The sequence below is a fragment of the Cupressus sempervirens genome, chromosome 3, assembly GCF_028749045.1.
Source record: "Cupressus sempervirens isolate cs-2001-9-10 chromosome 3, ASM2874904v1, whole genome shotgun sequence".
Lineage (NCBI taxonomy): Eukaryota > Viridiplantae > Streptophyta > Pinopsida > Cupressales > Cupressaceae > Cupressus > Cupressus sempervirens.
The window spans coordinates 274,481,138-274,505,170 of NC_143120.1; the positions used below are offsets into that span (position 1 = coordinate 274,481,138).

Sequence of the window (24,033 nt, forward strand, 5' to 3'; positions counted from 1 at the left end):
TATTTAATTTGAATAAGTTTTGTGTTCATGTTCAATTATCAAATTGTATATGACTTTTCTTTATATTTATTGACATTGTTAACTTGCTTAGGTTTCTGAGACTCAATTTGCCTCTCATACTATTGTTATGAGATGACATGTCAACGTGTAAGGGGCATTGAGCCAAATGGTTATTTCTAGCCAATGGGGTATATGGAAGGCTTTGAGTTCAGAGAGGGCCCAAAAGGTCAAGGCTTTGGTCTTGGATGACAGTTGGTGGGCTTGTATGCAATTTGTATTGGATATCACCCCACCAACCCTATCATGACTATGCTCCGCTTTGCTGATAAAGATTCACCTCGCTTGGGGGATGTGTATGATGACGTGGACACCATGGTAGAGAAGGTAAACCTTTCCATACAAACACATGACAATGACCCCATAGAATGTAAAGCCTTCTGCATTAGGTAGAAATGATCATTCATCATTGTTGGGAGAAGATGACTATCCCATTGCACCTCCTTGCATATGCCAAGGTACCATATTTCTTGAATTTCTTTGCATATAAACACATCCAAAATCAAAAAGAAAAACGTCGTGCACCCGATTTTCGCATCCAAATCGGCAACTTAGTCCAAGACTAGAGCCTCAAGTTCCTCTCCCTTATTTTCTAGTATCGCTGGGAAGAGGAAGATGTAATTGTAAGGATTCAATATTGGGCATCACAAAATGGTGAATGAATATTGGCTTAAAATTTTGTTTATAACTCCTTCGTCAATAAACAGCTCCGAATATGACTGACTGTTGGCTTTCACAGTGAAATTCCTCTATACAGAACACATCTCAAACCACAAGCAGACCTGGACCCGGTACAAACCAGACCCACATTTGACCTAGAGCCTCCAAACCTGGTAAATTTGAAAATCTTCAATGCTTTAATAACTTAAAGAAAGGCAAAAAATACCTGATGTATTAACTGGTAAAAGCTATGCTGCCCATTTGTTCCAGGTTCCCCAAAATCTATTTCACCAGCCTCAAAAGGCAATGGGGCACCATCAATGGAAACTCCCTTCCCATTACTCTCCATGCTGAGCTGTAATTATTAAATACCACAAAGACAACATCAAATAATAAAATCTATAGCATGCAAAAGTATGATGCAGGTAATTCATTGCATGCAAAACAAAGTATACCTGTTGTATATGAGGTGCAAATTTCTCTAGAGACTGAGAATAAGGCAAGATGGCCTGCGAAGTAGAAAACATAAAATGTTAGCGTTCTAGCTTACAAAAAGATTATTTAAGAAAAGTAAAGAAAGAAGTTTTCACAAACAATAAAAATATCAGGCTCTTGCAAACGTTACCCTAGCAGGACACCCAAGAAAGGACACATTCCACACACTCAAAAGGCCTAGCAAAACCTGAAATAAAGTGAGAGTTATGGTCATTAAAAATGAGCATGCTATTTATGTGAAAGGAAACACATCAGAATCTACTAAGTTTAGTGTAATCAAATTATTTGAATCCTGGCATACGGGAATATTTTTTTGAAAGGGAGCTGTGTGGAAGTGGTGATCTATACTCCGTGCTCCTTCCAAGAACCTTCATACACAGATTCCAATACATGAGTTCAGTGGCATTGATGAATCACTGATATTTTATGAACATTCAACCCCAGTTCAACTGACCTATATAAAACCGATTAACTTAAATTCCATGGGAAGATTGTTGCATGTTCACACAGCCATTTTGTTTTTTATCTGCCCAGAACAATCTTGCTTATAGTTTTATCTCATACAAATGGACAACATATGTTATTATATCTCTGTCTCAGTACATTAGCAAAATGTTTATATTACCCATCAATTATTGATAGTGCTCAGGGACCAGAAATATGGGTATATTTGATTTGTCAATGGAAAAACATAGAAGAGAGTAGCAGATGACTTTTTCTTCTTTGGCAACAACCTATTACTATTTAGTCATATTAACTAGTTGCAGAATGAGAAAAGCACATAATTCAGTTAACTCAAATAAAAAAGAAATATCCCTACACAGTACATTACTGTAATGAAGTCCATACAGCCTTTATGTGATATACTATATTTATGATCACTGCAGATTTATAATCTAGAGAAGAAAAAAGGCATAAGCCACAAAATACTTCCAGTGTCAGAGATTGTAACTAAGCCTGTACACAATTATTGAGACAGAGAAATATATTTTCCCCACATAAGCCTAAGATCAACCAAATATTTACCAGATTTAAAAAAGAAAAACACTGGTGACCAAACTCTTAAATTTCTGAAGCTTAACTGACATAGGTATACAACTTTTGAATATGGACGTATGGAAACTACTGCAGAGGCAGCCAATTCACTCTGCTCTCAACACTGACAAAAACCACTATCTAAGTGCCCTGAGGTAGGACAAAACTCATAGCTTGGATTAAGCTTCCTACAGTGTTTTATAACTGTGAATTTCCTATTGTTTTCTACAGAGCACTGATTATCAACATTCCTTGGATGCTTCACAGGAAAAGCAAAGACCATCCCCAAATTTAAGTGGCACCATCATTCAAGACAAGTTTGCAGACTGTACAGGGCCAGATTTAGAGCAAATTTTCTACTAAACATCAATGAGGGAGAGCATTTTCCATATACAGAGGGTAGCAAGGGAGATCTCAAACCATCAAACCATCAAGCAACTAGCTAGATAAACTATCTGCAGAATCTAGTCTAGATAGGTGCATATCTGCTCCAAATCACAAATAAGAGAGTTTGCCAGACAAACCAACAACCACCATAAACTAATCTGTGTACCAGTTCAGTAGGGAAACAAAAGGTCAATACCAGGCATAATAGCATATCCACTGTTTGCAGACTAACCAACAGACCCTAAGCGATACAAATCAGACAACTCTGGGCAAATTTCCTAACTAGGAGGTTATATTTATCACTAACTTTGTAGACTTCATAGCTATTTCAGATCTATAATGATATCAGTTAAATTGATTTATTGGGATTCTGTGCAGTTTTTGTGTTGTAATCTCTGCAAATATATGTTACAAATTTTTGGACATTGATGAGGGATGTATATTTTTCTTTGGTTCTTCATCTATTTATTGTGAGTTAATAAACCCTTGGAGCCTATGTTCCACAGTCTATCATAGACAGGGACGGTGGGCGGCAGTACACAAGTTTTTAAATACACATACATATATATATATATATATATATATCAAAGTTCCAAAAATCACCATGAAATTGCCGAAATCGCGATAAGATTCATGGCTCCCGATTTTTTTGGAATCGGAAATCGTTGGTGGCGATTTTTTCCTGTGAATCGCCAAAATCGGCAAAATCGCCATCGTGAATCTCCAGAAATCGGCTGCGGCAGCAAGGATAGAAAGTTCAATTTTTAAAAAAAAACACATGTTTTATTTGCTTTCTAAGTTGACTTTCCTCTTTGTTATAACCCTAAAGAGCCTTCTATTTGCTTAGTATGAGTAGAAGAGAGGAAGAGAGAGAGAGAAGAAGAGAAAAGAGAATCCATAGGTTTCCAACCGGCAAAAAGGAAGAGCACCAAAGAGATCAGAAGTCCATCTGGGGAGGCCATAAATTGCATTGGGAGCATTAAGGAGTCAATATCAACACTCCTCAACTCATTTGCAAGAGGTAAGTGTTGGTTTTTTTTTTGCATGTTAGTGTAGTATGCATTTTTTGTTAAATTTTTTTAGTGTTCATTTGCAAATCTTGAATGTTTTTTATTTTTACTAAATTGCAAACTAGGGTTTGTTGTTTTGTAGTTTTTGTTTATTAGTTGCAAACTTTGATTTTTTACATGAATTTTTTTATTGCAGCAGCCCTTTGCTTTCATTTTCCAATTTCCACAATGGGTAAAAAAGATGAATGCTGGAAATATAATGAAGAGTTTCCTGGGAGAACCAAATATCAAACAAAATGTATATTTTGCAAAGAAAAAATAAATTCGGGAGGTATCTATAGATTGAAATACCACATTGCTGGCATACCTGGCCATGATGTCACAGTTTGCACTCATCAAACCGCTGAGGCAAAACGTACTTGTTTAGTGGCATTAGAAAAAATTGAACAAGACAAGTTGACTAAGAAAATGCAACTTGAAGGGTTAAGAGGTATTGGCTCCCGTGCTCCCACATCCGCAACCGCATCTACATCTGCAAGTGCATCTGCATCAGCTTCCGCATCCGTAAGTTGTGTTGGAGAGGGTTCTTCTAGGCCTCCTTTTCATCCTAGTGATGTGCTCATGTGAGTGTTAGTGGTAGTCGGTCTCATACTGAGACAGAGTCCAACACCAACCTATTGCGGCCTAGAGTGCGGAAAAACAGAATGGATAGTTACTTTGTGCCCCGCACTACTCCTGGCTCCCAACCCACGCTTGAGGGCATGGGTTTGAACAAGGAGATTCATGATGTTGCCAAAAAAGAGATTTGCAAATTCTGGTACTTTTGCAACATTCCATTTATTGCAGCCAGGTAATTGATTCTTTTTTCTTTGTTATCTTCAAAGTTAAAGTTAAAAGTAAAAGTAAAACTTTAATTATATCTACTTGTTTTATGATTTTAGTTTTTGACATCTAAATTTCTAATCAATATCATTATCTATTTGTGACAGGACTCCTTATTGGCAGAACATGATAGATGCAGTTACCATTTGTGGTCCGGGGTTTAAAGCCCCAACTGAGGCTGAGTTGAGTGGATACCTCCTGGAGGAAATGGTTGAGGATATGAGGCATGAGCTTGAGGACAACCGAAAGGAGTGGATCGAAAAGGGTTGCACCATCATGACTGCTGGTTGGACAGATAGGAGGGGAAGAACACTCCTCAATTTTCTTCTATCCTGTGAAGGTGATTGATCATTTTACTTTCCTACATACATAATTTTGAATCGTGATTGACTATTTCAAATTTTGATTTGTTGATTGCTAATAGTAATTATAATTCGTTGTTTTGTTACTTGTAGGATATACCATGTTCCTCAAATCCATTGATGCTTCTGCTCATGTAAAAAATGCCACATACTTATGTGAGGTTATTGAGGAAGTTATAGCAGAGGTGGGGGAACAATATGTGGTGCAAGTGGTGACGGATAATGCAGCAAGTTATGTTGCTGCAGGTAAACTTTTAACTTTTTAAGTTTTGAAAATAAATTTATTTGAATTTTGAACTTTTTCTAATTCTAACTTAGAATTTCTAAGTTTCCTAAGTTCTAACATGTTTGAAATTTGAATTTCTAATTATCTTAAAATTGTTGTAGGCAAACTTTTGATGGAGAGGCACCCCACCATATTTTGGTCCCCTTGTGCAGCACACTGCCTTGACCTCATGTTGGAGGAAATTGGCAAACTTGAGTGGGTCAAGTCATGTGTGGAAAGGGCAAAAAACATATGCAAGTTTATTTATAATCATTCATTTTTCCTTAGCACAATGAGGAAGTACACAGGTGACAAAGAGTTAGCTCGTCCAGGGATCACGAAGTTTGCCTCGAATTTCATCACCTTGCAGTCCTTATTGACATCAAGGGATGATTTGAGGAGCATGTTTGTTGGGCGGGAGTGGATTTCATCTTCCTATGCTACGACCACTGCAGGGATAGATGTGGTGGATTGCATATTTGATGATGATGGTTTTTGGAAACCTGCTAGAGAAATCCTTAAGGTAATTTTTTTGCAATTTAACATTTAATATTTTACAGTTTACTATGCTAATTGTTTAATGATTTAGTTTTACCTTAAGTTATATTATTGAATTATTCTATGTTTAAGTTTTGACTCAAATTTTTGTTTTACTTTATATGTAGGCCACTGAGCCCCTTGTGTCTCTCCTACGAACTGCTGATGGGGAGAAGCCCTCTATGGGCTACATATATGAGGGCATGGTTAGGGCCAAGGAGGCCATTAGAGCTCAGTATGCAGGAGTGCAGGAGAAGTATGCCCCTATTTGGGACATCATTGATAGGAGATGGCAGAATCAGCTCCACAGACCCATCCATGCAGCAGCTTACTTTTTGAATTCGGCATTTCGTTTCCGTCCTGACTTCAAGGCGGATGAGGAGGTTCTCACCGGATTATATACAGTGATCCAGAGGTTGAGTACTAATGAGGATAGCAGTGCTGCAATTATTGAGCTTGATAAGTTCAATAATAAAGAAGGGCCACTTTTCTCTAGCAGGGTAGCCATAGATGCTCGAGAAACAATACAGCCAAGTAAAAATTAAATAATATATTCAATGTTCATGAATCTAGATTCTAAACTTAAAGTTGATTATGTAATTTTAGAGTTAACTTGTAATTTGTAATTTGTAAATGAGACTAATTATTTTCATTTTCCCTTATTTCAGATAGATGGTGGCAAATGTTTGGGGCCACAACCCCAAAACTTCAAAAAATTGCCATTCGTATTCTAAGTCAGCCAAGCAGCGCTTCTGGATGTGAGCGCAATTGGTCCATGTTCGAGCACATCCACTCGAAGAGGAGAAACAGGTTGACAGTGCAGAGGTTGAATGATCTTGTCTTCGTTCATTACAACCTCCGTCTTAGGATCAGACAGATTTTGGGCACTGACTCCTCTCCGATCATTCTGGAGGAGATTGATCCAAAATCAGAGTGGCTCACAGAGGTTGTAGATCCAGTCTTCACTGAGGAAGACCGTGCGTGGATTGACCAGGTGGATATAGAGGCTGAGGCAGCTAGAGCACATTCTTCAGGCATTGGTAGACGCACACGTGCACGCACAGACACAGGCCCTAGCGACGTTCGTGAGCCCATCTTACATGCGGGAGATATGGCTCGACAGTCCTCTAGGACCTACATTAGACGCCTTGCTACTAGGCAGACTGGATACTCAGAGGCTGAGGCTGTAGCCGAGCTTGAGGATGATGTTGAGGATGATGATGACTATGAGCCTGAGGCTTGAGCTGGAGCCTTGTTTTTATATTTTGTTTACAGATATTGATACTAAATCATTGATAGACATATGTTTCAAACTTTCATGGATCTGCATCTTAGATTCTTACATACATTTATGATTTGATGTCTTATGGATCATCTTACATACATTCTATGATTTAAATCATTATGATCATTTGATTTCTATTTACTTCAGCTAGCCTACAATTTACATTTTAGATAACATAGTTACGTATGTGATGGATTTTATGTTCCATGTTTATATATGTTAAGTTTTAACTTCTATTTGATGATGTTATAGTGTGCTTAAGTTATATTCAATAAAGGGGGCATGAAATAAGTTTTAAATTGTTAAAATCTTTAAATTTAAAGGGTTTTTTCAAATTTGCCAATTCATCGCCGATTCATTGCCGATTCACGATTCGATTCGGCCTTGCCGATTCCGATCCGATTCCGATTCACGTTTCTTTGATATATATATATATATATGAATTTTTCAAAATATAATAAGATATTATAGAGAGAGAGAGAGGGGGAGGAAGCTGTTAATAATTAATAACAAGAAGAGAATATTCAAATAAATCACACATTAACGAGTTACAACAGTTGCATAACAGCATGAATGATAAGTAGGAGATATTTTCCACAGCATGTCAACATTTATGTTCCATTCATTCTCACAAGAGATGGGCTCAGTTTAACCACTACTCATGAAACATGGGTCAATAAGTTTGACTCATAACTACAGTTTTGAATCCTGATAACAATATTGCAACATAAATGATAATAGCAGCAGTATAAATCAGTATAAAAGAACTATAGCAATGCTCTCAAACATCAAAGCCATGGTCTATCAATATAAATATCTATAGAAAAATGTGTCAGATGTGTACCCAGAAGTCTCAAACATCAAAATATAACAGGCTACATACAAAGCCTTTAAAATTAAGCCTCATTTTAGCTCATCAATCTTCGTAACATCTTTAGGATCAACATCCCATCGTGTTTTTTTCCTGTTTTAATGTCAAAAATCATTGGAATGTGCAACACTTTTTTATTTTCTTTTCAAGGATGGATAGGGGACATTTCAGGCATTCTGGGAACAACTAGCTATCCCTGAATGTCGAGGCGTGTTTCCTGTTGTTTCTTGCATAATGAAATCGAGGACAGCCAGGAGACATTTCCTTTTCTTTCAACTGTCCCAAAATGTTTTGGGGATGGGGACGAGTCCCCTAGGAACAAGAAACACATCCCCATATAATTTAGCTAGGAATTGATAAGTATAAGATATTTTCTACAGAAAGTCAAATTATGATTCAGCTATGGAGTTTTTGAGCTAAACTGATTGACCCGTGTTTCATGAGTGATGGTTACAAGAATAAATCTTTCATGAGAATGAATGGTACACTCAGTGCTCATTACATCTAGGTGATTTTCATAGAGGTGAACCATTGGACCTTCCCAGAAGGTCATCCATCCCAATACTACTCCAACCCAAGTGTGCTTTGTTGTCCTGCATTTTGTCACCACAAAATGTTGGTAATAGCACGAAACTTTTTCAAGTTAGTTTTGTGTATCTCTAAGTTTGAATTTGGTATTCAATTGTTCAATATTGATCGATCGATCAATTTCAATTCGTATATCAAATCGTCTTATTGAACGCTTTCGTCAAGTCTTTTTCGTTTTGCTTTCTGTCAAGCCTTTGCTTGATTTTTGAAGCCTTCATCATCCTTTTCTTTGCTTTTGAATTTGTGTTTGTTGGTTTTTAGTCCTTTGGTTTTGCCCATGTCATGGCTTTGGATTTTCCCTTTAATTTAGTCTAACCTAGAACTCAATCGGAGTTGTCAGTCAAAAGTTATGGTCGTTTTAGTGCCTCAGAAGTGGACCTTTTTGATGCAACAGCACAAATTAAAAATATCATGTTATATTTTTAATTTGACTTTCACTTTTTTTTATGTTTTTAAGTTACTCTAACTTTAATTTTTCACTTAAAGTGACTATATAACTATATAGTTTCAATTTATTTTTTATTTTTAAATCAAATGCTCATTTAAATGTTACTTTTTAAATGATATTTATGTGTTGTATTTTTAAATATGATATATAAATATTGTTTATGGCCCATTTAGTAACATTTTTATGAAATTAAGTTGATTAAATGACTTTAAGTTATTAAAAGTGGACTTTTTATATGCAATTACATGTAAAATCCATCAAAAGTGGACATTTTACATGTCGCTACATATAAAGTTCAACTTGGAATCATAAGTGGACCTTTTGATGTCATTACATCAAAAGGCTATCAAAAGTGAACCTTTTTGATGTCATTGCATCAAAAGGTAAGTTTTTATGTCTTTGCAGCCAAAATGTGAGATGTAACTTAAAATGTGCATTGCCCTCTAAAAGGTGCGATTTGCCTTGTTGAAGAATTTTTAAAACATGCTATGCACCCAAAAAGGTCTGATTTAAACTAGATGCATGTTTTAAAATGTGTATTGCCCTTCAGAAAGTCTGATTTTGAAGAAATGCATGTATTTGCCTTCCAAGAACCCAATTTTGATCACTAAGGGAGATTTTCTAGGTGGATTTGCATGAAATCTTCTCCATTGAAAGTGTTTTTGCTTGGCAATGAGTTTTATTACATCAAGAATGGATTTACTATGCTGAAAATTGTTTTTGGGAGCTCTATTCTAGGGCACGTTTTTGAAGAAAACTCTAAATACATCCATTTTTTATCAAAATTTTTGCTCCAATATGAATCAATTTGGTCTTATTTGGTGATTACATTGCATATTGGTGCATGATTTGATGTTTAAACACCAAATCGATTTGCTCATGCTCCTTGGTGAAACACGTTTTTCACCAAAAACGTCCCATGAGCATGCATATCCAAAAACGTTGGATTATGGAGCATGAATAGGGCACGTTTGGCATCTTAACAAGAACTCCTTGTTTTCTACCCTCTCACATTTGAATTCGCAAAGTTGGAAAAAGTCTTAGCATTTTTGAAGAATTTTTCAACATTGGAGCATCTCTTTCCTTAATTTTTGGCACTTAATCTTCATGTAAGTGGACTTCTCCTTTCTTGCTATTTAATTTGTCTTTATCTTGCTGATTTTATGCACATAATTGCTTGATGATTGCCACTTGTTGAAATCTATGCCATGGAAAGTGCATTCTTCCTTTAAAAATAAGAATTTGTTTATTTTTTATGTTTTTGGATCTTTCCCAAGTTCCAATTTCGAATGTGTGTTGAAGTGAGCTTTGCATCTCGGCATGTTTGAGTCCCTTTCCAAAGGTACATTTTTCTTTTTCTTTTTGTGTTTTGTGCTTGTTTGTCATTTTTCTCCTCTTTGGAGAAGTCACAAGTTCTTTCCCAAGAACTTGTTGTTTCACTTCATGCAAAAGCATCATCACATTCCACATTCCGTTTCCATGCCACAACATCTCACATCTCATTCGACAAGTGCGATTACATGTTTTCCATCTCATTCACCATCCATACATGCATATAATCTCATTTTCCGCATCCATTTTCACTCATCGCACTTTTCACGCTCATTCGCACGACATGATTATACGAAATGCCTTACGTGTAATTGCATCCAAAAGGTCCGGTTTTGATTAAAAGTCACTTTTTGAAAAGTCAAAAAGATGTCATTTTCATCTTTCATGTACTTTGACTTCATCTTTTCACCAAAGGTGACTATAAAGCTTGTTTTCCTTCTTACATTTTCCATTTCCATCTCTCTATATGCATTTGCGCCTCCATGAGCAATTACATGTTTCCGCATTTTTCAAGGCTTTCCATCTCATCCTCCATTCAAACTTGCATGTAAAGGGCATCCATCATCCGCATTCGCATCTCATCTCACCTATCATCTCCTGTTACATGTTGCACTTACATATACTCATTTTTCATGCAATAATGCCTTGAAAACCCTAAGTTATGTTTGATATCAACAATCTTCATTTGAACGCATTCCCATGCGTTCCACCTTCACACATTCTCATTTCATTCCATCTTCCATTTTTCACCTTTATAACACTTCATTTCGCATTTCGTTCATTTACTGCATATGCATATGATTTCTTTTTGAGATCATTTCATCGGATCTACAAAGTCTCCAATTTGTTTCCAAATCTTTGTTGCTGATCACAAATCAACTTGTATGGCGATTCCATCCGATGATGTATTTATTAAGATATTATCTCCTTAGTTAAATACTTTCTATAATGGTCAACTACTTGTCTGTAGTTTGACTTTCAGTCTAGATAGGAATGTTTCCTATCTTGTCTTTAGTTTTGTTTCTAATTTGGTCTTTAGTCTACGTTGTTTCATTGTTTCTTTTAAAAACGTCCTTGTAATTCTTTATAAGGAACACATTTGTTCCTCTGTTAATCAATCAATCATCTGGAAATCTGTTAATTTGCCAATTCTTGAATCTTGTAACATGGTATCAAAGCTAAATACTTAAATTTTTTCAGAAAAAATTATAATTTCTTCTTGAAATTATTTGTTTAAATTTTTCCAAAATTATTTCAGCTAATTTCTCCAAAAAACCTGCCTAGGGTTTTCTGGCTGGAGAAATTTTGAACTCAGGTTTACAATTTCTTGTGCCCAAAATCCTCTGCAAATCGCGATTTACTGGTATCGAGCTCATTTTCTAGCAGTTTTTTTTTGGGCAAATGTCTTTCAACTTGCAATGTCAGCCATTGTTTGGAGAAACGTTTGTGTTTTTGGCGTTGTTTTTGGAGATCCGCCAATTCTTGAATCTCGTAACGGTATTTATGTTTTTGAGATTTTTGTGTTGCGGTACAAGCACAAGAAATGTCCTCACCATCAAAATCCAAAAGCAAAATGAAATATCAATATGATAAAGAGTTGGCTCATGCAGCTCCCTCATCAATCATCTATTCTTGATAACGTAATGGACACGAAGATTGATCATGTGGATGTGGCTGATTTTTTGCAAAGAGTTGAAACTCCTATTGGCCACAAAATGAAGCATATCAAAAGAAGTAACATTCACTTGGTGTCAACATTTCCTATGGCGGCCATAGAACTTGATTTTGTTCTCGAATGTGCACGGTGTTTTACTCCAAAGGCGAAAACTATCAAGGATGCTGACAGCAAGGTTATCGTTAGCCTTGATCCTGGGGTCATTGAACAAATCTTAGAGGTTCCACATAAAGCAAAAGGGGGGATTTAACCAAAGAACCGTCTTTGGCAAGCTGGAATGGGCAAAAGGGTGATTATAAGAAATTTGTCAACCTTTATTGGTTAGACAATAAAAGGAACAATTTCTCCAGATGGCCAAAGAACGTTCATTGGTCTAACTTCAAACAAGAATATAAGGATCTCATCATCCTTCTCAGCAGAATTTGCGGTCTCAAAGATTCTACTGATTTTGAGCCATGGATACATAATTTCATCTTTCAAATAATAGAAAACAAAGAATACATCTTTTGGGGAGAGCTCATCAGCACTGCACTTTGCCAGCAGATAGGCAACGTGGGAACTTCAACGCCCTTCTAGATGAATTCTTACCTTGTTTACATTGCTACTACCATGAGATCTTTTTCTAGTCTCTCAACCAAGAAAGATCGTCTTTAGGTTCCCATCTGGGATAACTATGACCAAATCACTTTGGCAAATAGTAAATTTCATTACAGAAGAGTCCAAGATGCTTTCTTTGGGCATTTCCGGTGCTTGTTCAATAAACAGTTATCTATCAAAAGAGTATCTGATGCAGTATGGGAAAAGGTTAATCAATACGGCTGTATTTTAATTCAATTGCCACCTTTCACATACTTAAGAGTTGGGTATTTCAAAGGTGAGTCGTATACCTTATCTAGGTATGCTACAAATCGAATCATCTTGATGGAACTAGCTAGACAGCTCATGGATGTGCAGGGTGATCAGCACGTTGTGCATAGGTCTGGTTTTGGCATTACCTCAGCTAAACCTTTGGCTATTGGCAACTATTCGATCCATTATGTACCTAAAGCAAAGAACGTGGAAGCAAAGTTGCAGTTGATCACCTTAAAGAAGTTCAAAGCCAGATTTGACTTTGATTAGCAAGAGATGAATTCTCAAATGAAAAGAGCTTACACTCATGTTCATCGCATCGAGGACATCTGGATTGATATGAGAACAGAGCCTGACATCATGAAGATGGACTACTACAAATTAACACTACAACAGATAATTGATCTTAACATGTTAGAGATCCCTTCAGATTTTCGAGTTGAAAATGATGGTAACATCCTTGATCCGGAGTTTCATCAAGTCAGCTTTGATAAGAAGTGTCCTTTTCCTATTCAGTGGCAACAAAAGGAAGATACATCTATCACGGATAGATTTCAATCCATTTTAGTAAACACCAATAAATGGTTGAAAAATAGAGGCCTTAAAAGAGTAAATCCTAAGATGGGCTTGGATTGTGGAAGTTTTGGTCCTCCTGGCAAGAAGTCATGGCTAGAAATCACAAGGAAAGATGGTACCTCATCTTTTGATGCTAAGGGTTCCCTCAAATTCAAATTGATGGGTGGAAAAGGAGCCAAATCATCTCAAATCTCTGAACCAATTCAAGAATCAAAAGAAGAACTAGAGATAGAATCTGATAAAGAAGATTCAGACAAAGAAGGGGAAATCATGATCATATCTCCCCCAAAGCTTGCACAAGTTTGTGCACCATTTATACATGAGTCTTTTATGCATGAAGTAGATGACGATGTGGATTCATTCTCCACTGTTTTCACTCCTTTAATTCTAGTCTAAGAAGTCAATACAATAGCTGTTCCTATTTCTTCTGTTGCTCCTCGCATTCCTACAAATGAATAATATGAACATTTAGCAAATGTGTTCGAAGATTTTCCAACTCTTACCAATGGTCAAATTTTCCAACTGGATATGTCTTTGACAAGTTTTGAGCTTTTTATGACAAAATCTTCTCAGCATGTTCCTATACCTTCAGCTGTGCAAACTTAAACTTGTTCTATTATAATAGAAATACAATCTGGATCAATGTCAATAGTCTCCACTGTATCTGATTCTACAGATGAGGTTTCAACCTGCCTGCATGGTTGAGCAAAATAACAACGAAGAGATGTGGTTGTTCCTCAGGACAATCTCCCTATTAAGAAGACCAAATCCAAATCTTTGAAAGATAAGATTGTTTCAAGGATTTTGGTTGATTCAGATAAAACCAAATTTGTTGAAGTTGTTGAGCCCTTGGTGGATAAACCTGTTGAAGAACCTACTCGTTCTGATTACAAGTTTACTAAAGTTGAAATCGGGAAGGAATCATCTTTGAGTTGTGTGCAAGATGCTCAAGATGCATTGGCTAATGTATCAAAGAGCAATCATGAGTTATGGGAGAAGAAAAATCAACTGAAACAAGAGGCCTCTCACCTAAACGAGGTCATTTGGCAACAATCTTCTCAAAGCGTTATTGTTATTTCTCAAACTTCTAAGGAGAGAAAGTTGATTGCAGCTGCCAAGTCTTGGATACAAAAAATCATTTCTGAAGGAGTTCGAGCCATCACGGAGACATTTGCAGTTCTTAGGCACGTCAAAGAGATGAAAATGGAGCTAAACTTAATTTCTTCTTTGACTCAAGAAGCGGATAATTTGAAGGAAATCCTTGATGATTGGGATGAAATGGTAAGATTTGATCTGGATGCCTTGGTCTCATGTGACATTCTTCTGTCATGTGAAATGTTCTTAAGATTTCAAGGGCTCATTGGTTACAAAGAGGAAACATTGAGGAAGTTGATCACAAATTTGCAAGCGGCCTTTGGAGATTGTCAAGTAGTTGAAACAAGTGTTACTTGTTATTTGGAACAGATGGGATGCCATGTTAGTGATGATTTCGATAATCTCATTGTGGTTGAAAGGGTAAGCTTGGAATATACAATCAAGATCAATGCTAATGTAGATTCTGAAGACTTTGGTATGCACACTATGAACAAGTTTTGTCTTGTATAAATCCTTGACAAAACACTTGTTAGATACTATGGCAGAAAATTCCAAAGTTGTGCAATCAGCGTATGCAAATGCAGTGAGAGTAGAAGCCATATCAAAGACTATGGAAATTGTTGATCTTCCCACAGTGCGTGACATCATTGTCAAATTCAAGGCACTGAGAAACAACCTTTGAGATTGTTGTTTTTGTTTTTATTTCATGTTAGTAGTTTTAAAAGGATGCATTACATGAAAAAGTGTAATTACATGTAATGCGAGTTACATGTATGTAAAAGGATGTAATGCTAGTTCCATGTGCATTTGCATGTAACCCTATATTTCCTCTTGTAGTTAGACTAGGTCAAAATTAGTTGAGTTGCTCCCACTTTTTTCTCGACCTTTTTCTCAACTCTTGTGCCTATATAAAGGAGTGCCCCCTTATTGTAAAATCATCATTATCTTTATGCAAGAGAGTTCTGGAGAAATTGTGCTAACAGAACTTTGTTCGTGTAGCACTATTTCAAGAGAAAGTGAATACAAAGGAGCATTTGAGACTTGACTTTGATTAAGTGAGATTGTTACTTGTGTGAGTTATAAGCTTTGTCTCTAATTCATCTAAGTTATCTTTGATTCATGTTATCTTGTGTTTTGGGTAATTGTATCTTATGAATTGAATATAAAAGAGTTAAGAAGCAATTGGAGCGAGAGCTTTGACCAGGAGCAATTGTGAAAGTGTATAGCTAGACGCTTTGTCGGTAGCTTATACTTCTTTTTTAATTTGCAAAATAGTTAAGTTATTTTTACTTTTAGGAGTCTTTGTGCCCTAATTGTAAAGTTTTTCAATAAAGAAGTACGACCGGACTTAGAGCCAAACTGGTATATTTTCAGCTAGCCTTTGAGTTAGTGAAAGTTTATCGATATCATTGTTTCCAACTCTTGATAGAAGTGTAGTTAGAGATTCACCCTACCCATTACTCGCTCTACGAGTAACTAGATTCTTTCTTGAAAGATAAGAAAGGATATTGGTAGCACCCATTTTATAAAATCTTTCAACTTCTTGCTTACCTTGTGTTGATCCAAGGAACAGTGAGAAGGGGGAGCCTTCCCTTTAAGGTAGGAGAGACTCTATCTCACACGTTGTGGTTGGTCATCCTATTTGCGACTGGATTTTAACCCAAAACTATTGGTTGCAAAATATCCACCCAACATGAAATAGAGCTTCCTCAAAGGTTAAAGTCACTTAGCGTGCTACCTCATTTGCAAAACCTTTAGTAAGTGTTGTGTCTTATGAACCATTTGGTATAGAGCTCCTTTAGCCCATCCACTAAGTAGGAGATATTTTCCACAGAAAATCAAACAATAATATTGATATCAGGATTCGCTACTGTAATCTTTGAGTCAAATTCATTGACCCATGTTTCATGTATAGTGGCTCACAAGAACCCATCTCTCTTGAGAACAAACTCTAGGAATCATGTAGAACAAGTGAAAATTGAGCCAATTAAACCCTAGGATACTACATTGGTGTCAATGCCAAATGTCCTGCCAGCTGACGTGTTTAATTTTGTATGAAGATTGAGTCAAAGAGATCCAGGAATTTAGAAGAGAATATATAATGGCAAGCTAAATTCTAACCCAAGGAAGAAGGCATAGAAAGCTATTGTTAAAAATATGAAAGGACCCATGGAAGTACCCCTTTGAAGCCACCAATATCAACAAATGTTTGATGAAATCAAAGTTGTACTTCCATTTGATGATTATTTGAGATGGCTTGAATGGAGAAATCTACAGAAAAGAAGACTTTATGATTACAGTAAACAAAAGAGAAAAGAAGAGGAAGATTTTGAAGTTGCTAAGGAGGAGATCAAGGAGTAAAAGCCAAACGAATCATTCTTGAAAGAAGACCCTAGGATGATGGAACCCGTATGGTGAAGGGTACATAAAAGCCATACTCACAAGAGGAGATCAAGAAAGAAGTGTGAAGGTAAATCAGGAACAACAATTGAAGCTACAAGACATTATAAAGCAAGATCAAGAGGAACCCTATAAGCACGTTGAAGGTGAAGATTCCTAGTTGGTATCTAATATTGTGTGCCAACAAAAGACAAATGAAGTGAAGGTGGGAAAGACTTCATCTATTGGATGCTAAGAGCTTGAGTTGAAGAAAGATGTATCAAGAATTGCAAGTGATGTCCAAAGTGCATTAACCCAATTTACAAGTATGGAAGTAATTGATCCATATAGTAGCATTTGCAAGATATGCAAGTGTGAAGAATGATTCAACTAAGATTAATCCCCATGAGGTGGAATCACAAGTGTATCTTGAAAAGCTTAACAAAATTGGAGAGATGAACATTATACTCTATAGATTGTGGTATAAGAATTCATTTATTCAAGTTCACATTCACATTTGTGTGAGATCTAGGAGACTATCTTTGATGGAGCTACTTATTGATGTGAGCTTTGTTCTACTATAACATGCACAATCAAATACTTAGTATCTCAAGATGAAATACCGAATTTCCAATTGTTTGTCCAATAAGGCTGTTCATATGCTAAACAATGTAGAGGTTGTGTGATCAAATGAGACAACCTCAAGGTTCCTTATTAGTCGTAGACTTTTACTCAATTTTAATGATGTGATATCCTAGTTATCACAAAGGAACTTGCACTATTCATTCAATGAATACCAACTTCAAACTCTTCAATCAGTTCCAACCAAATAACTGCAAGGAGAAGGGTTTAGAAATTCTATCTAACTTTAAGAATGCAAGACAATGGTGGGCTAAGCCTCTAACCAATCCTTGCTTTGTCATATAACCAAGGCATAGGAGGGTGTAATCTTCTATGAATGCAAAATAATTTTCATTTTGTCAATGCTCATTCAAATATGCCTAATACTGTTGTTACCCCCATGGTGAATGAAGGACCTTCCAGTTAGTAGAGCAGTGTTGATGTAGAGAAGCCAACTAGGCATTCTCACAAAGAATATTAGTTAGGACAGGTGAGGAGAGACCTTACTAACAACCATAGAATTTTAGGGGCCAACTATCCCAATAACAATATTGGAGCTCCATGAGCAAGAATGAATTGTCGTTGAAGGCAAAATCGAAATTGAACACCTCTAATAGAAATCCAAACACTTGCAATTTAGGCCTAGGCTAACCTTGCTTAGTTACTTACAATCAGTAAGTACCATAAGGTATGAACACTAGCTTCCTCGTTAATCACCATTCAACAATACTTTCCATTCATCTACTTCTACTTCTACAGAAAATAAAATAAAATCCTCAATAGGCAATTGAAGAAACCATGCAATACTCCAACTTAATCCACCGTGAAGATCACAATGAATCTGCAGTTACTTTGGTAGAGTTATGGAAACAACTTCAAGAAGTCTCCTCCTATTTTACTCCTCTTACTCTCCTCTTTAATTGACCTAAAATATAACCCTTACAAATAAGAACGCCTTGGCCTTCTATAGTTGTTCATTTACAATGAAAAGCCAAGATCAAGGTCCAAGATTTTCCCATCACAAATCCTAATTAGGGTTACCGCCCTATCATCCAATTACAAGAGGACACCACTCTTGGGCCAATAAGAAAAACATAATGCTTTTGATAGCCAAAGAGAAAATTGTAAACATGGCATAATATGACTAGATGTGCTTGAACACTTGTTAACTAGAATTTTTGGATTGGTAGAAGACAAGTGTGTGCCATCTCAGCATCCTTATCTCATAGACTTGATTAATCCTTGGTGATGAAAAAATCTCTCTTGATACTCAACATTATCAAGCCTTCAATTATGATGGCATATTCCCAAATTGCTCCATCTTCTCAAATTTTCTCCATCTTTGTTTTTAAAAGTTGTTTTGCTGCCATGATTTAAACTTAATGTACTTGCAAACTTGAAACTTGAACTTCTTGAAGTGATGAAATCTTCATGCACTCGGATCCTTTTTAGTGAACTTGGATTTCCAAAAGAAATTCAAGTTGGTGATAATTTCTTCCACATGTAAATTTTGATTTTCACCCTCTCCTTGTATTTTGTTTTTCCTCAACTCCATTCATCTTGATCTTGCCTTGAATTTGTAATTTGATAATCTGATTTTGAACTTCCTTTTAATTTTAAGTCCTCAAGCTTTACTTTGCCATCATCTCCTTGCCTCTCCTCGCTCCAAAGTTACCTTGCAAAAAACAAAAAGAGAGATTGCATTAAGCTTATGAAATGATAAAATGAACGAAAGTTGAAAGCTTTCACAACATAAAATTGCATCAACATAAGAGGCAAGATGGATTTTCTCAAGTTCAAGATCAATTTTTCTTTCTTCTCGCAAATCCCAAGTTTTTTATTTTATTGATAAAATGGTCTTAATCTTGCTACTTGATATAAATTCACTTATCTGAAAAATAAATAAGTTTTTCAATAAATAGCATGCCCAGATTTCATTTTCCTTACCACCTTTATCTGAGTCGGGAGACGATCTTCCTTACATGTCCAAAGTCAATGCCTCTTGAATCACTAGAGATGAAATTGTTGCTCTCACAAGATAATTTCCTTCTTCCTCAAGGTAATCTAGTCCTCCAAGATAATAGTTTGATGCTCCTTCAGATAATTCAGTGCTAATCAAAAAGATTTACTCCACTCAAGGTAATACACTCTTTCTTCATGATAGTTTGCTGCCTTGGAAGAGATATTTCGCTGCTAATTAGAAGGAAGTCGCTGCTAAAGAATAGGTGTATTTGCTTGTGGTCTGATTGAAAATGACTCCCTCTTGTCTTCCTTATATAGGCAATTGGATGTTTTGAAGGAATGTGTCCCTATGGAGGCTGACTTGCTTCTTTTGAGCAATTAAAAAAAATTATTTAATCTCAATTCTCTTCCTTATTCAGGCCAACTTGTAAGAGGATGGCAATTGTAAGTTTCTAATCATTAATCATTGACCAAATCGTACCTATCCTCTCCCCCTCCTGTCCTCTTTAATTCTGGGCAAAATTTAGCCACGAAGGATGATTATTAATCTTGGAGGATGGTGGAATCTGCCATCCTTCAAGGAATTTTCTTTATTTCTTGAAATACATCCCCTATCCTCATGTCAATATGCTATTTTGACCTTCGTTTTCTTCTCTTTCTGAACTTGGATATCCAAGACAAGTTTTGAGCACCACTATTCAAAGGTGGCAATTAGAGGATTTTTTAGGATTTTGAATCCATGGAGGGTGATGTAATGCACCATCCTTCAAGGAATTTCCACTTTTTCATCGTTTCAAGCTCCCTGTCTTTCTTCATAGAATTCAGCCAATACTTGATTTTCATTTTAGTTATCATTTCCATGTTCTTGTTCTTCACTTTGTGCAAATTGGAAGGCTTGGTTTGCATTAGCATCATTCCCAAGGTGGAATTGGAGTCGTCTTGAGGATTACAAATCTTTGGGGGATCACAGAAAACACCATCTTTCAAGGAATATTGCATTCGCTTTCAATAAAACTTGCCAAATTATTTTCAATTCCTTTCCACTTCATTTTTCAATTTGTTTCACACTATAGAAGTTGAGGGGGACCAAGGGAGGTGTATTTGTTTGGGTGCATGTAAAATCCAAGGGTAAGAAACTATTTAGAATCCTTGGAGGGTGGTGGAATCCACCATCCCTCAAGGATTTTTCTTCATTCAAATTCATGTCTATATGAATCCCCTCTTATTACACGTCATTCCTCACTCCTTTCTCCACCTTTCATGTTTAGCTTGTGAGTCTAGTGTGTTTCAATGAATTATAGATCAAAGGCAGAATTGGGGGGTGAGCAAGGAATATGAAACCTTGTAGGGTGGCGGAATCTGCCATCTCCCAAGGAACTTTCTTGTTTCTAACATCATCTTTTCATAACTCTTTTGCCTTTAAAATTCTATAACCTTGTCTTTGTTTGATCTTATCTTGAGGAATCTCACACCTTTCAACAAAACATCATTTTGCATTTTCCTTCGTTTTTTCAACAATATACACTTGAAACTCATTTTTACAAGGGGTGGAATTTTAGAAGGTGTGAAGGATTATGAATCCTAGGACATAATTGGATTCTGACCTAGTGCCAGGATTTTTCATTTGCAAGTCAATTGTTCAACACAGGGGGCAGAGGATTTATATAAAACATTACATTTAATTCAAAGCTTGAAGTTTTATTTATATATAAATACTACTAGGATGTTTAAGTTATATTTAAAATATGTTTAGGATGTTTAACATATCAAAGGAGTTTGAATAAGGATTCTAGGTTTTGGGAGTTTCTAAAAAATTCCAGACTTGGCCAAATTTCAGGATTCAACCGCCTTCAACATTGTTACCTCCCACAACCTTTCCCAACTTTCTAAGGTGAAACTAAAACTGGAAAATGGATTTTCTAATGATTCCAACTCATTGCATCACAAATCACTCGGTTTCAGCTCCATATCCTTGACGAGTTTCTAAAAAATTCAAGACTAAGTCAAATTTCACTATTCAACACACCTTCAACATTGTTACCTCCCACAACCTTTCCTAGCTTTCTAAGGTGAAACTAAAACTGGAAAAAAGGATTTTCTAATGATTCCAATTCATTTCATCACAAATCACTTGGTTTCAACTCCATATCCTTGACGACCTTAGACCAATTCTCACCCATATCACTTCACAGACTTGACTACCCAACAGGCCAAGGTTGCCCAAACTCATCTCTTCGACTTTTGGACTTGAAAATTGCTGCCAACTAAGACCATCTAAAAGAATCTAAGACTACTACTCCTATTGCCAAAGAAAAAAGAGGGGATCCCCATTTGCAAAGGGGAAATGGTGTGAAAACCTCACAACACTACTCCCATTATTGGTTGTTGGTTCTCTATCCTTTGTATGTAGATAGAACAATAGTTAAGTTGGGTTGTGAGCAGGCATGAGGCATAAGGTTGCATAAAAGCTGATTTTTGGAGAGTTCCTATTCAGTTTCCAGATTGGACAATTTGGTTTGCAAGAAAAATTTGGTGTTCATCATTTGGACTCTTGAAGGGTATTGTCAAAGCATTTTCATAGTTATGGATTGTTGCTCAACATCTTTTCATGCTAGACCTCGTTAACCATATAGAAGGAGAGCTGCCATTATCATCCATTGCTGAATTTCAAAAGTTACATGCCTACTTTATTGTTTATCGCCTAGTATTTTCCCTGCTTTAGGGGTACACCAGATAGAAGGAGATAGATAGCAGTTATTGACTTCATTGCCAACATCTTTCACCTCTATTTTCTGTGCATTGTTATCATAAACGAGTGCCTTACCAGATTTAAGCAATTTGGGGTCATTAAGCAATATTTATTGTATGTTTCCATTTTTTTCCAACTGTCGATTTGTCAATTTCCCAGCATCATTAATCATTTCCTTCATTGGTATAATGAAGAAAAACTTGAAAGGGGAGATCAAATCAATTTGGCTACTTTTCCTGCCATTATCCAGTTGTTTCAAGCCATGTGGTCATACAGCCCTACATCACCCAGCTGCCATGTATTGCAGCAGTCATACAAGTCTAAATCTCATCCATTACTGATCAGATGTGCATAAATGTCTTTATGAGTAGATTTCTTAATTGAAATTCTGGTAATATTGTGTCCACTTTCCAGCTTTATAACAATTTGTAAGAGTTGCCAAATAAATAAAATAGCTTTCTGAGGGTTGCCAAAATTGATGTTTGATGTGATAAAATACTGTCATAACTTTTCTAATTCAGATCCGAGTGTTTTTGGCAATCTAGAATTTATAATAACAATCATACTTAATGAGATTTGATTCAAATTTTCCATATAAAGTTGATTTCCACAAGCTGCAAAATAAATAAAACTAGCTTTCTGAGAGTTACCAAAATTGATGTTTAATGTAAAAATATGCTGTCATAATTTTTTCAATTCAGCTCTGAGCATTCTTGGCGATCTCGGTTGGTCCCATTAATTATTATTGATGAGATCTATTCCAGATTTGCCATAAAAAGTCATATATCAGCATTTGAGGGATTTACATTTGGTTTCCAGCCATTTGTTTCCATTTCCAGTTTCCTGTTGCAGATTTTGTTTGTTCCACAATTCAGGAAAAAATAAAATATTATAAAGTTTTAGGACATTACAGCATTTTCCACTTTTGATTAAAAAATTTCCACTTTTGATTAAAAAACACATCAAGCTCTTACCCCCATGGGCACAGGATGAAGTAATAAACTATTGAAACAAGCCTTGCTAATTTACTTCAGATGACAAGTGTGTATTTAGAAGAAAATGTTTTTTACTGGTGGGATCAATCAATAAGGTTTTGTCAGGTCTATGCCCTCAGACTGAAATGCAATGTCTGATGCAAGCATTTAGATATGTGAGTTCAGAGAGTTTTGGTCAAAATCAACCATTCAGTTTCCTACGTAGGATACTATTCTGATAAAAACAAAAAACGCACAAGGAGTCAATTGAGTAACAATTTGGACCAAAGCTCTACTCAGGCACTATCTTCATGTTATTGTGCACCATCTTTCTCTCTTCAAGCTGTTCCTAATATCTAAGTATCTGTAAATTTCAATGATAGTGATGGTGTTTTCTTCATACTCGTTTCATGTTCTGTTCTAAACTGATTTAAGTGATATATTTACTTTTTCAATAGCTACAATTTGTGAACATGCCATGATTCTCACACTATAAAGTAAGCTATGAACTATTTGAAGCAATAAATGTCCTTTCAGAAAAAGAATACATACTTGCTTACAATTGGGAAGCCATACTGAAGTGATAATGGAAAAACACCAACAGCACTGCACACTGTCGCAAGCACAGGTACTTAGTTAAAAGAACACGGCAAAGGCTGCAAGTGGGAATTAATACCTCGAAGTATGTTTCAGGGAGAAAACAAATTAGAGTCAACAGTACCAAATATCAACCACATACCACTGTACCGACCACCAACCCAATCCCAAAATGCAAAAGCATTCTGAGGATCTATTCCAAATTCTTTTACGAGCTGCATCCAGAGAAATAGAATGTTCCATTCAAATTCCCATTAAGCCAATTACACAGATGCAGTACAATGCATTTTTTATTAGCATACACTACTTTCAGTTTCAGATGCAAATATCAACAAATTTTTA

At 36.1% G+C, this 24,033-nt stretch overlaps 2 protein-coding genes across 2 annotated transcripts in view; one reads left to right on the plus strand and one right to left on the minus strand.

The window, feature by feature from the left end:
• The window catches only part of LOC149566002 (Sugar isomerase (SIS) family protein), a 93,556-nt gene that overhangs the window by 13,362 nt on the left and 56,161 nt on the right, over positions 1-24,033 (minus strand). The window contains exons 12-17 of the mRNA XM_089819456.1: positions 23,834-23,906; positions 23,647-23,707; positions 1,514-1,580; positions 1,343-1,399; positions 1,173-1,226; positions 944-1,072 (exon numbers count right to left, since the gene is read on the minus strand). Coding sequence (XP_089675582.1) covers positions 944-1,072; positions 1,173-1,226; positions 1,343-1,399; positions 1,514-1,580; positions 23,647-23,707; positions 23,834-23,906 — 441 coding nt within the window. The remainder of the gene's footprint in view (positions 1-943; positions 1,073-1,172; positions 1,227-1,342; positions 1,400-1,513; positions 1,581-23,646; positions 23,708-23,833; positions 23,907-24,033) is intronic.
• On the plus strand, positions 4,406-4,874 carry LOC149566003 (uncharacterized). The gene is made up of 2 exons (XM_089823359.1): positions 4,406-4,494; positions 4,634-4,874. Exons 1-2 carry the CDS (start codon positions 4,406-4,408, stop codon positions 4,872-4,874), a joined length of 330 nt encoding a protein of 109 aa, XP_089679485.1.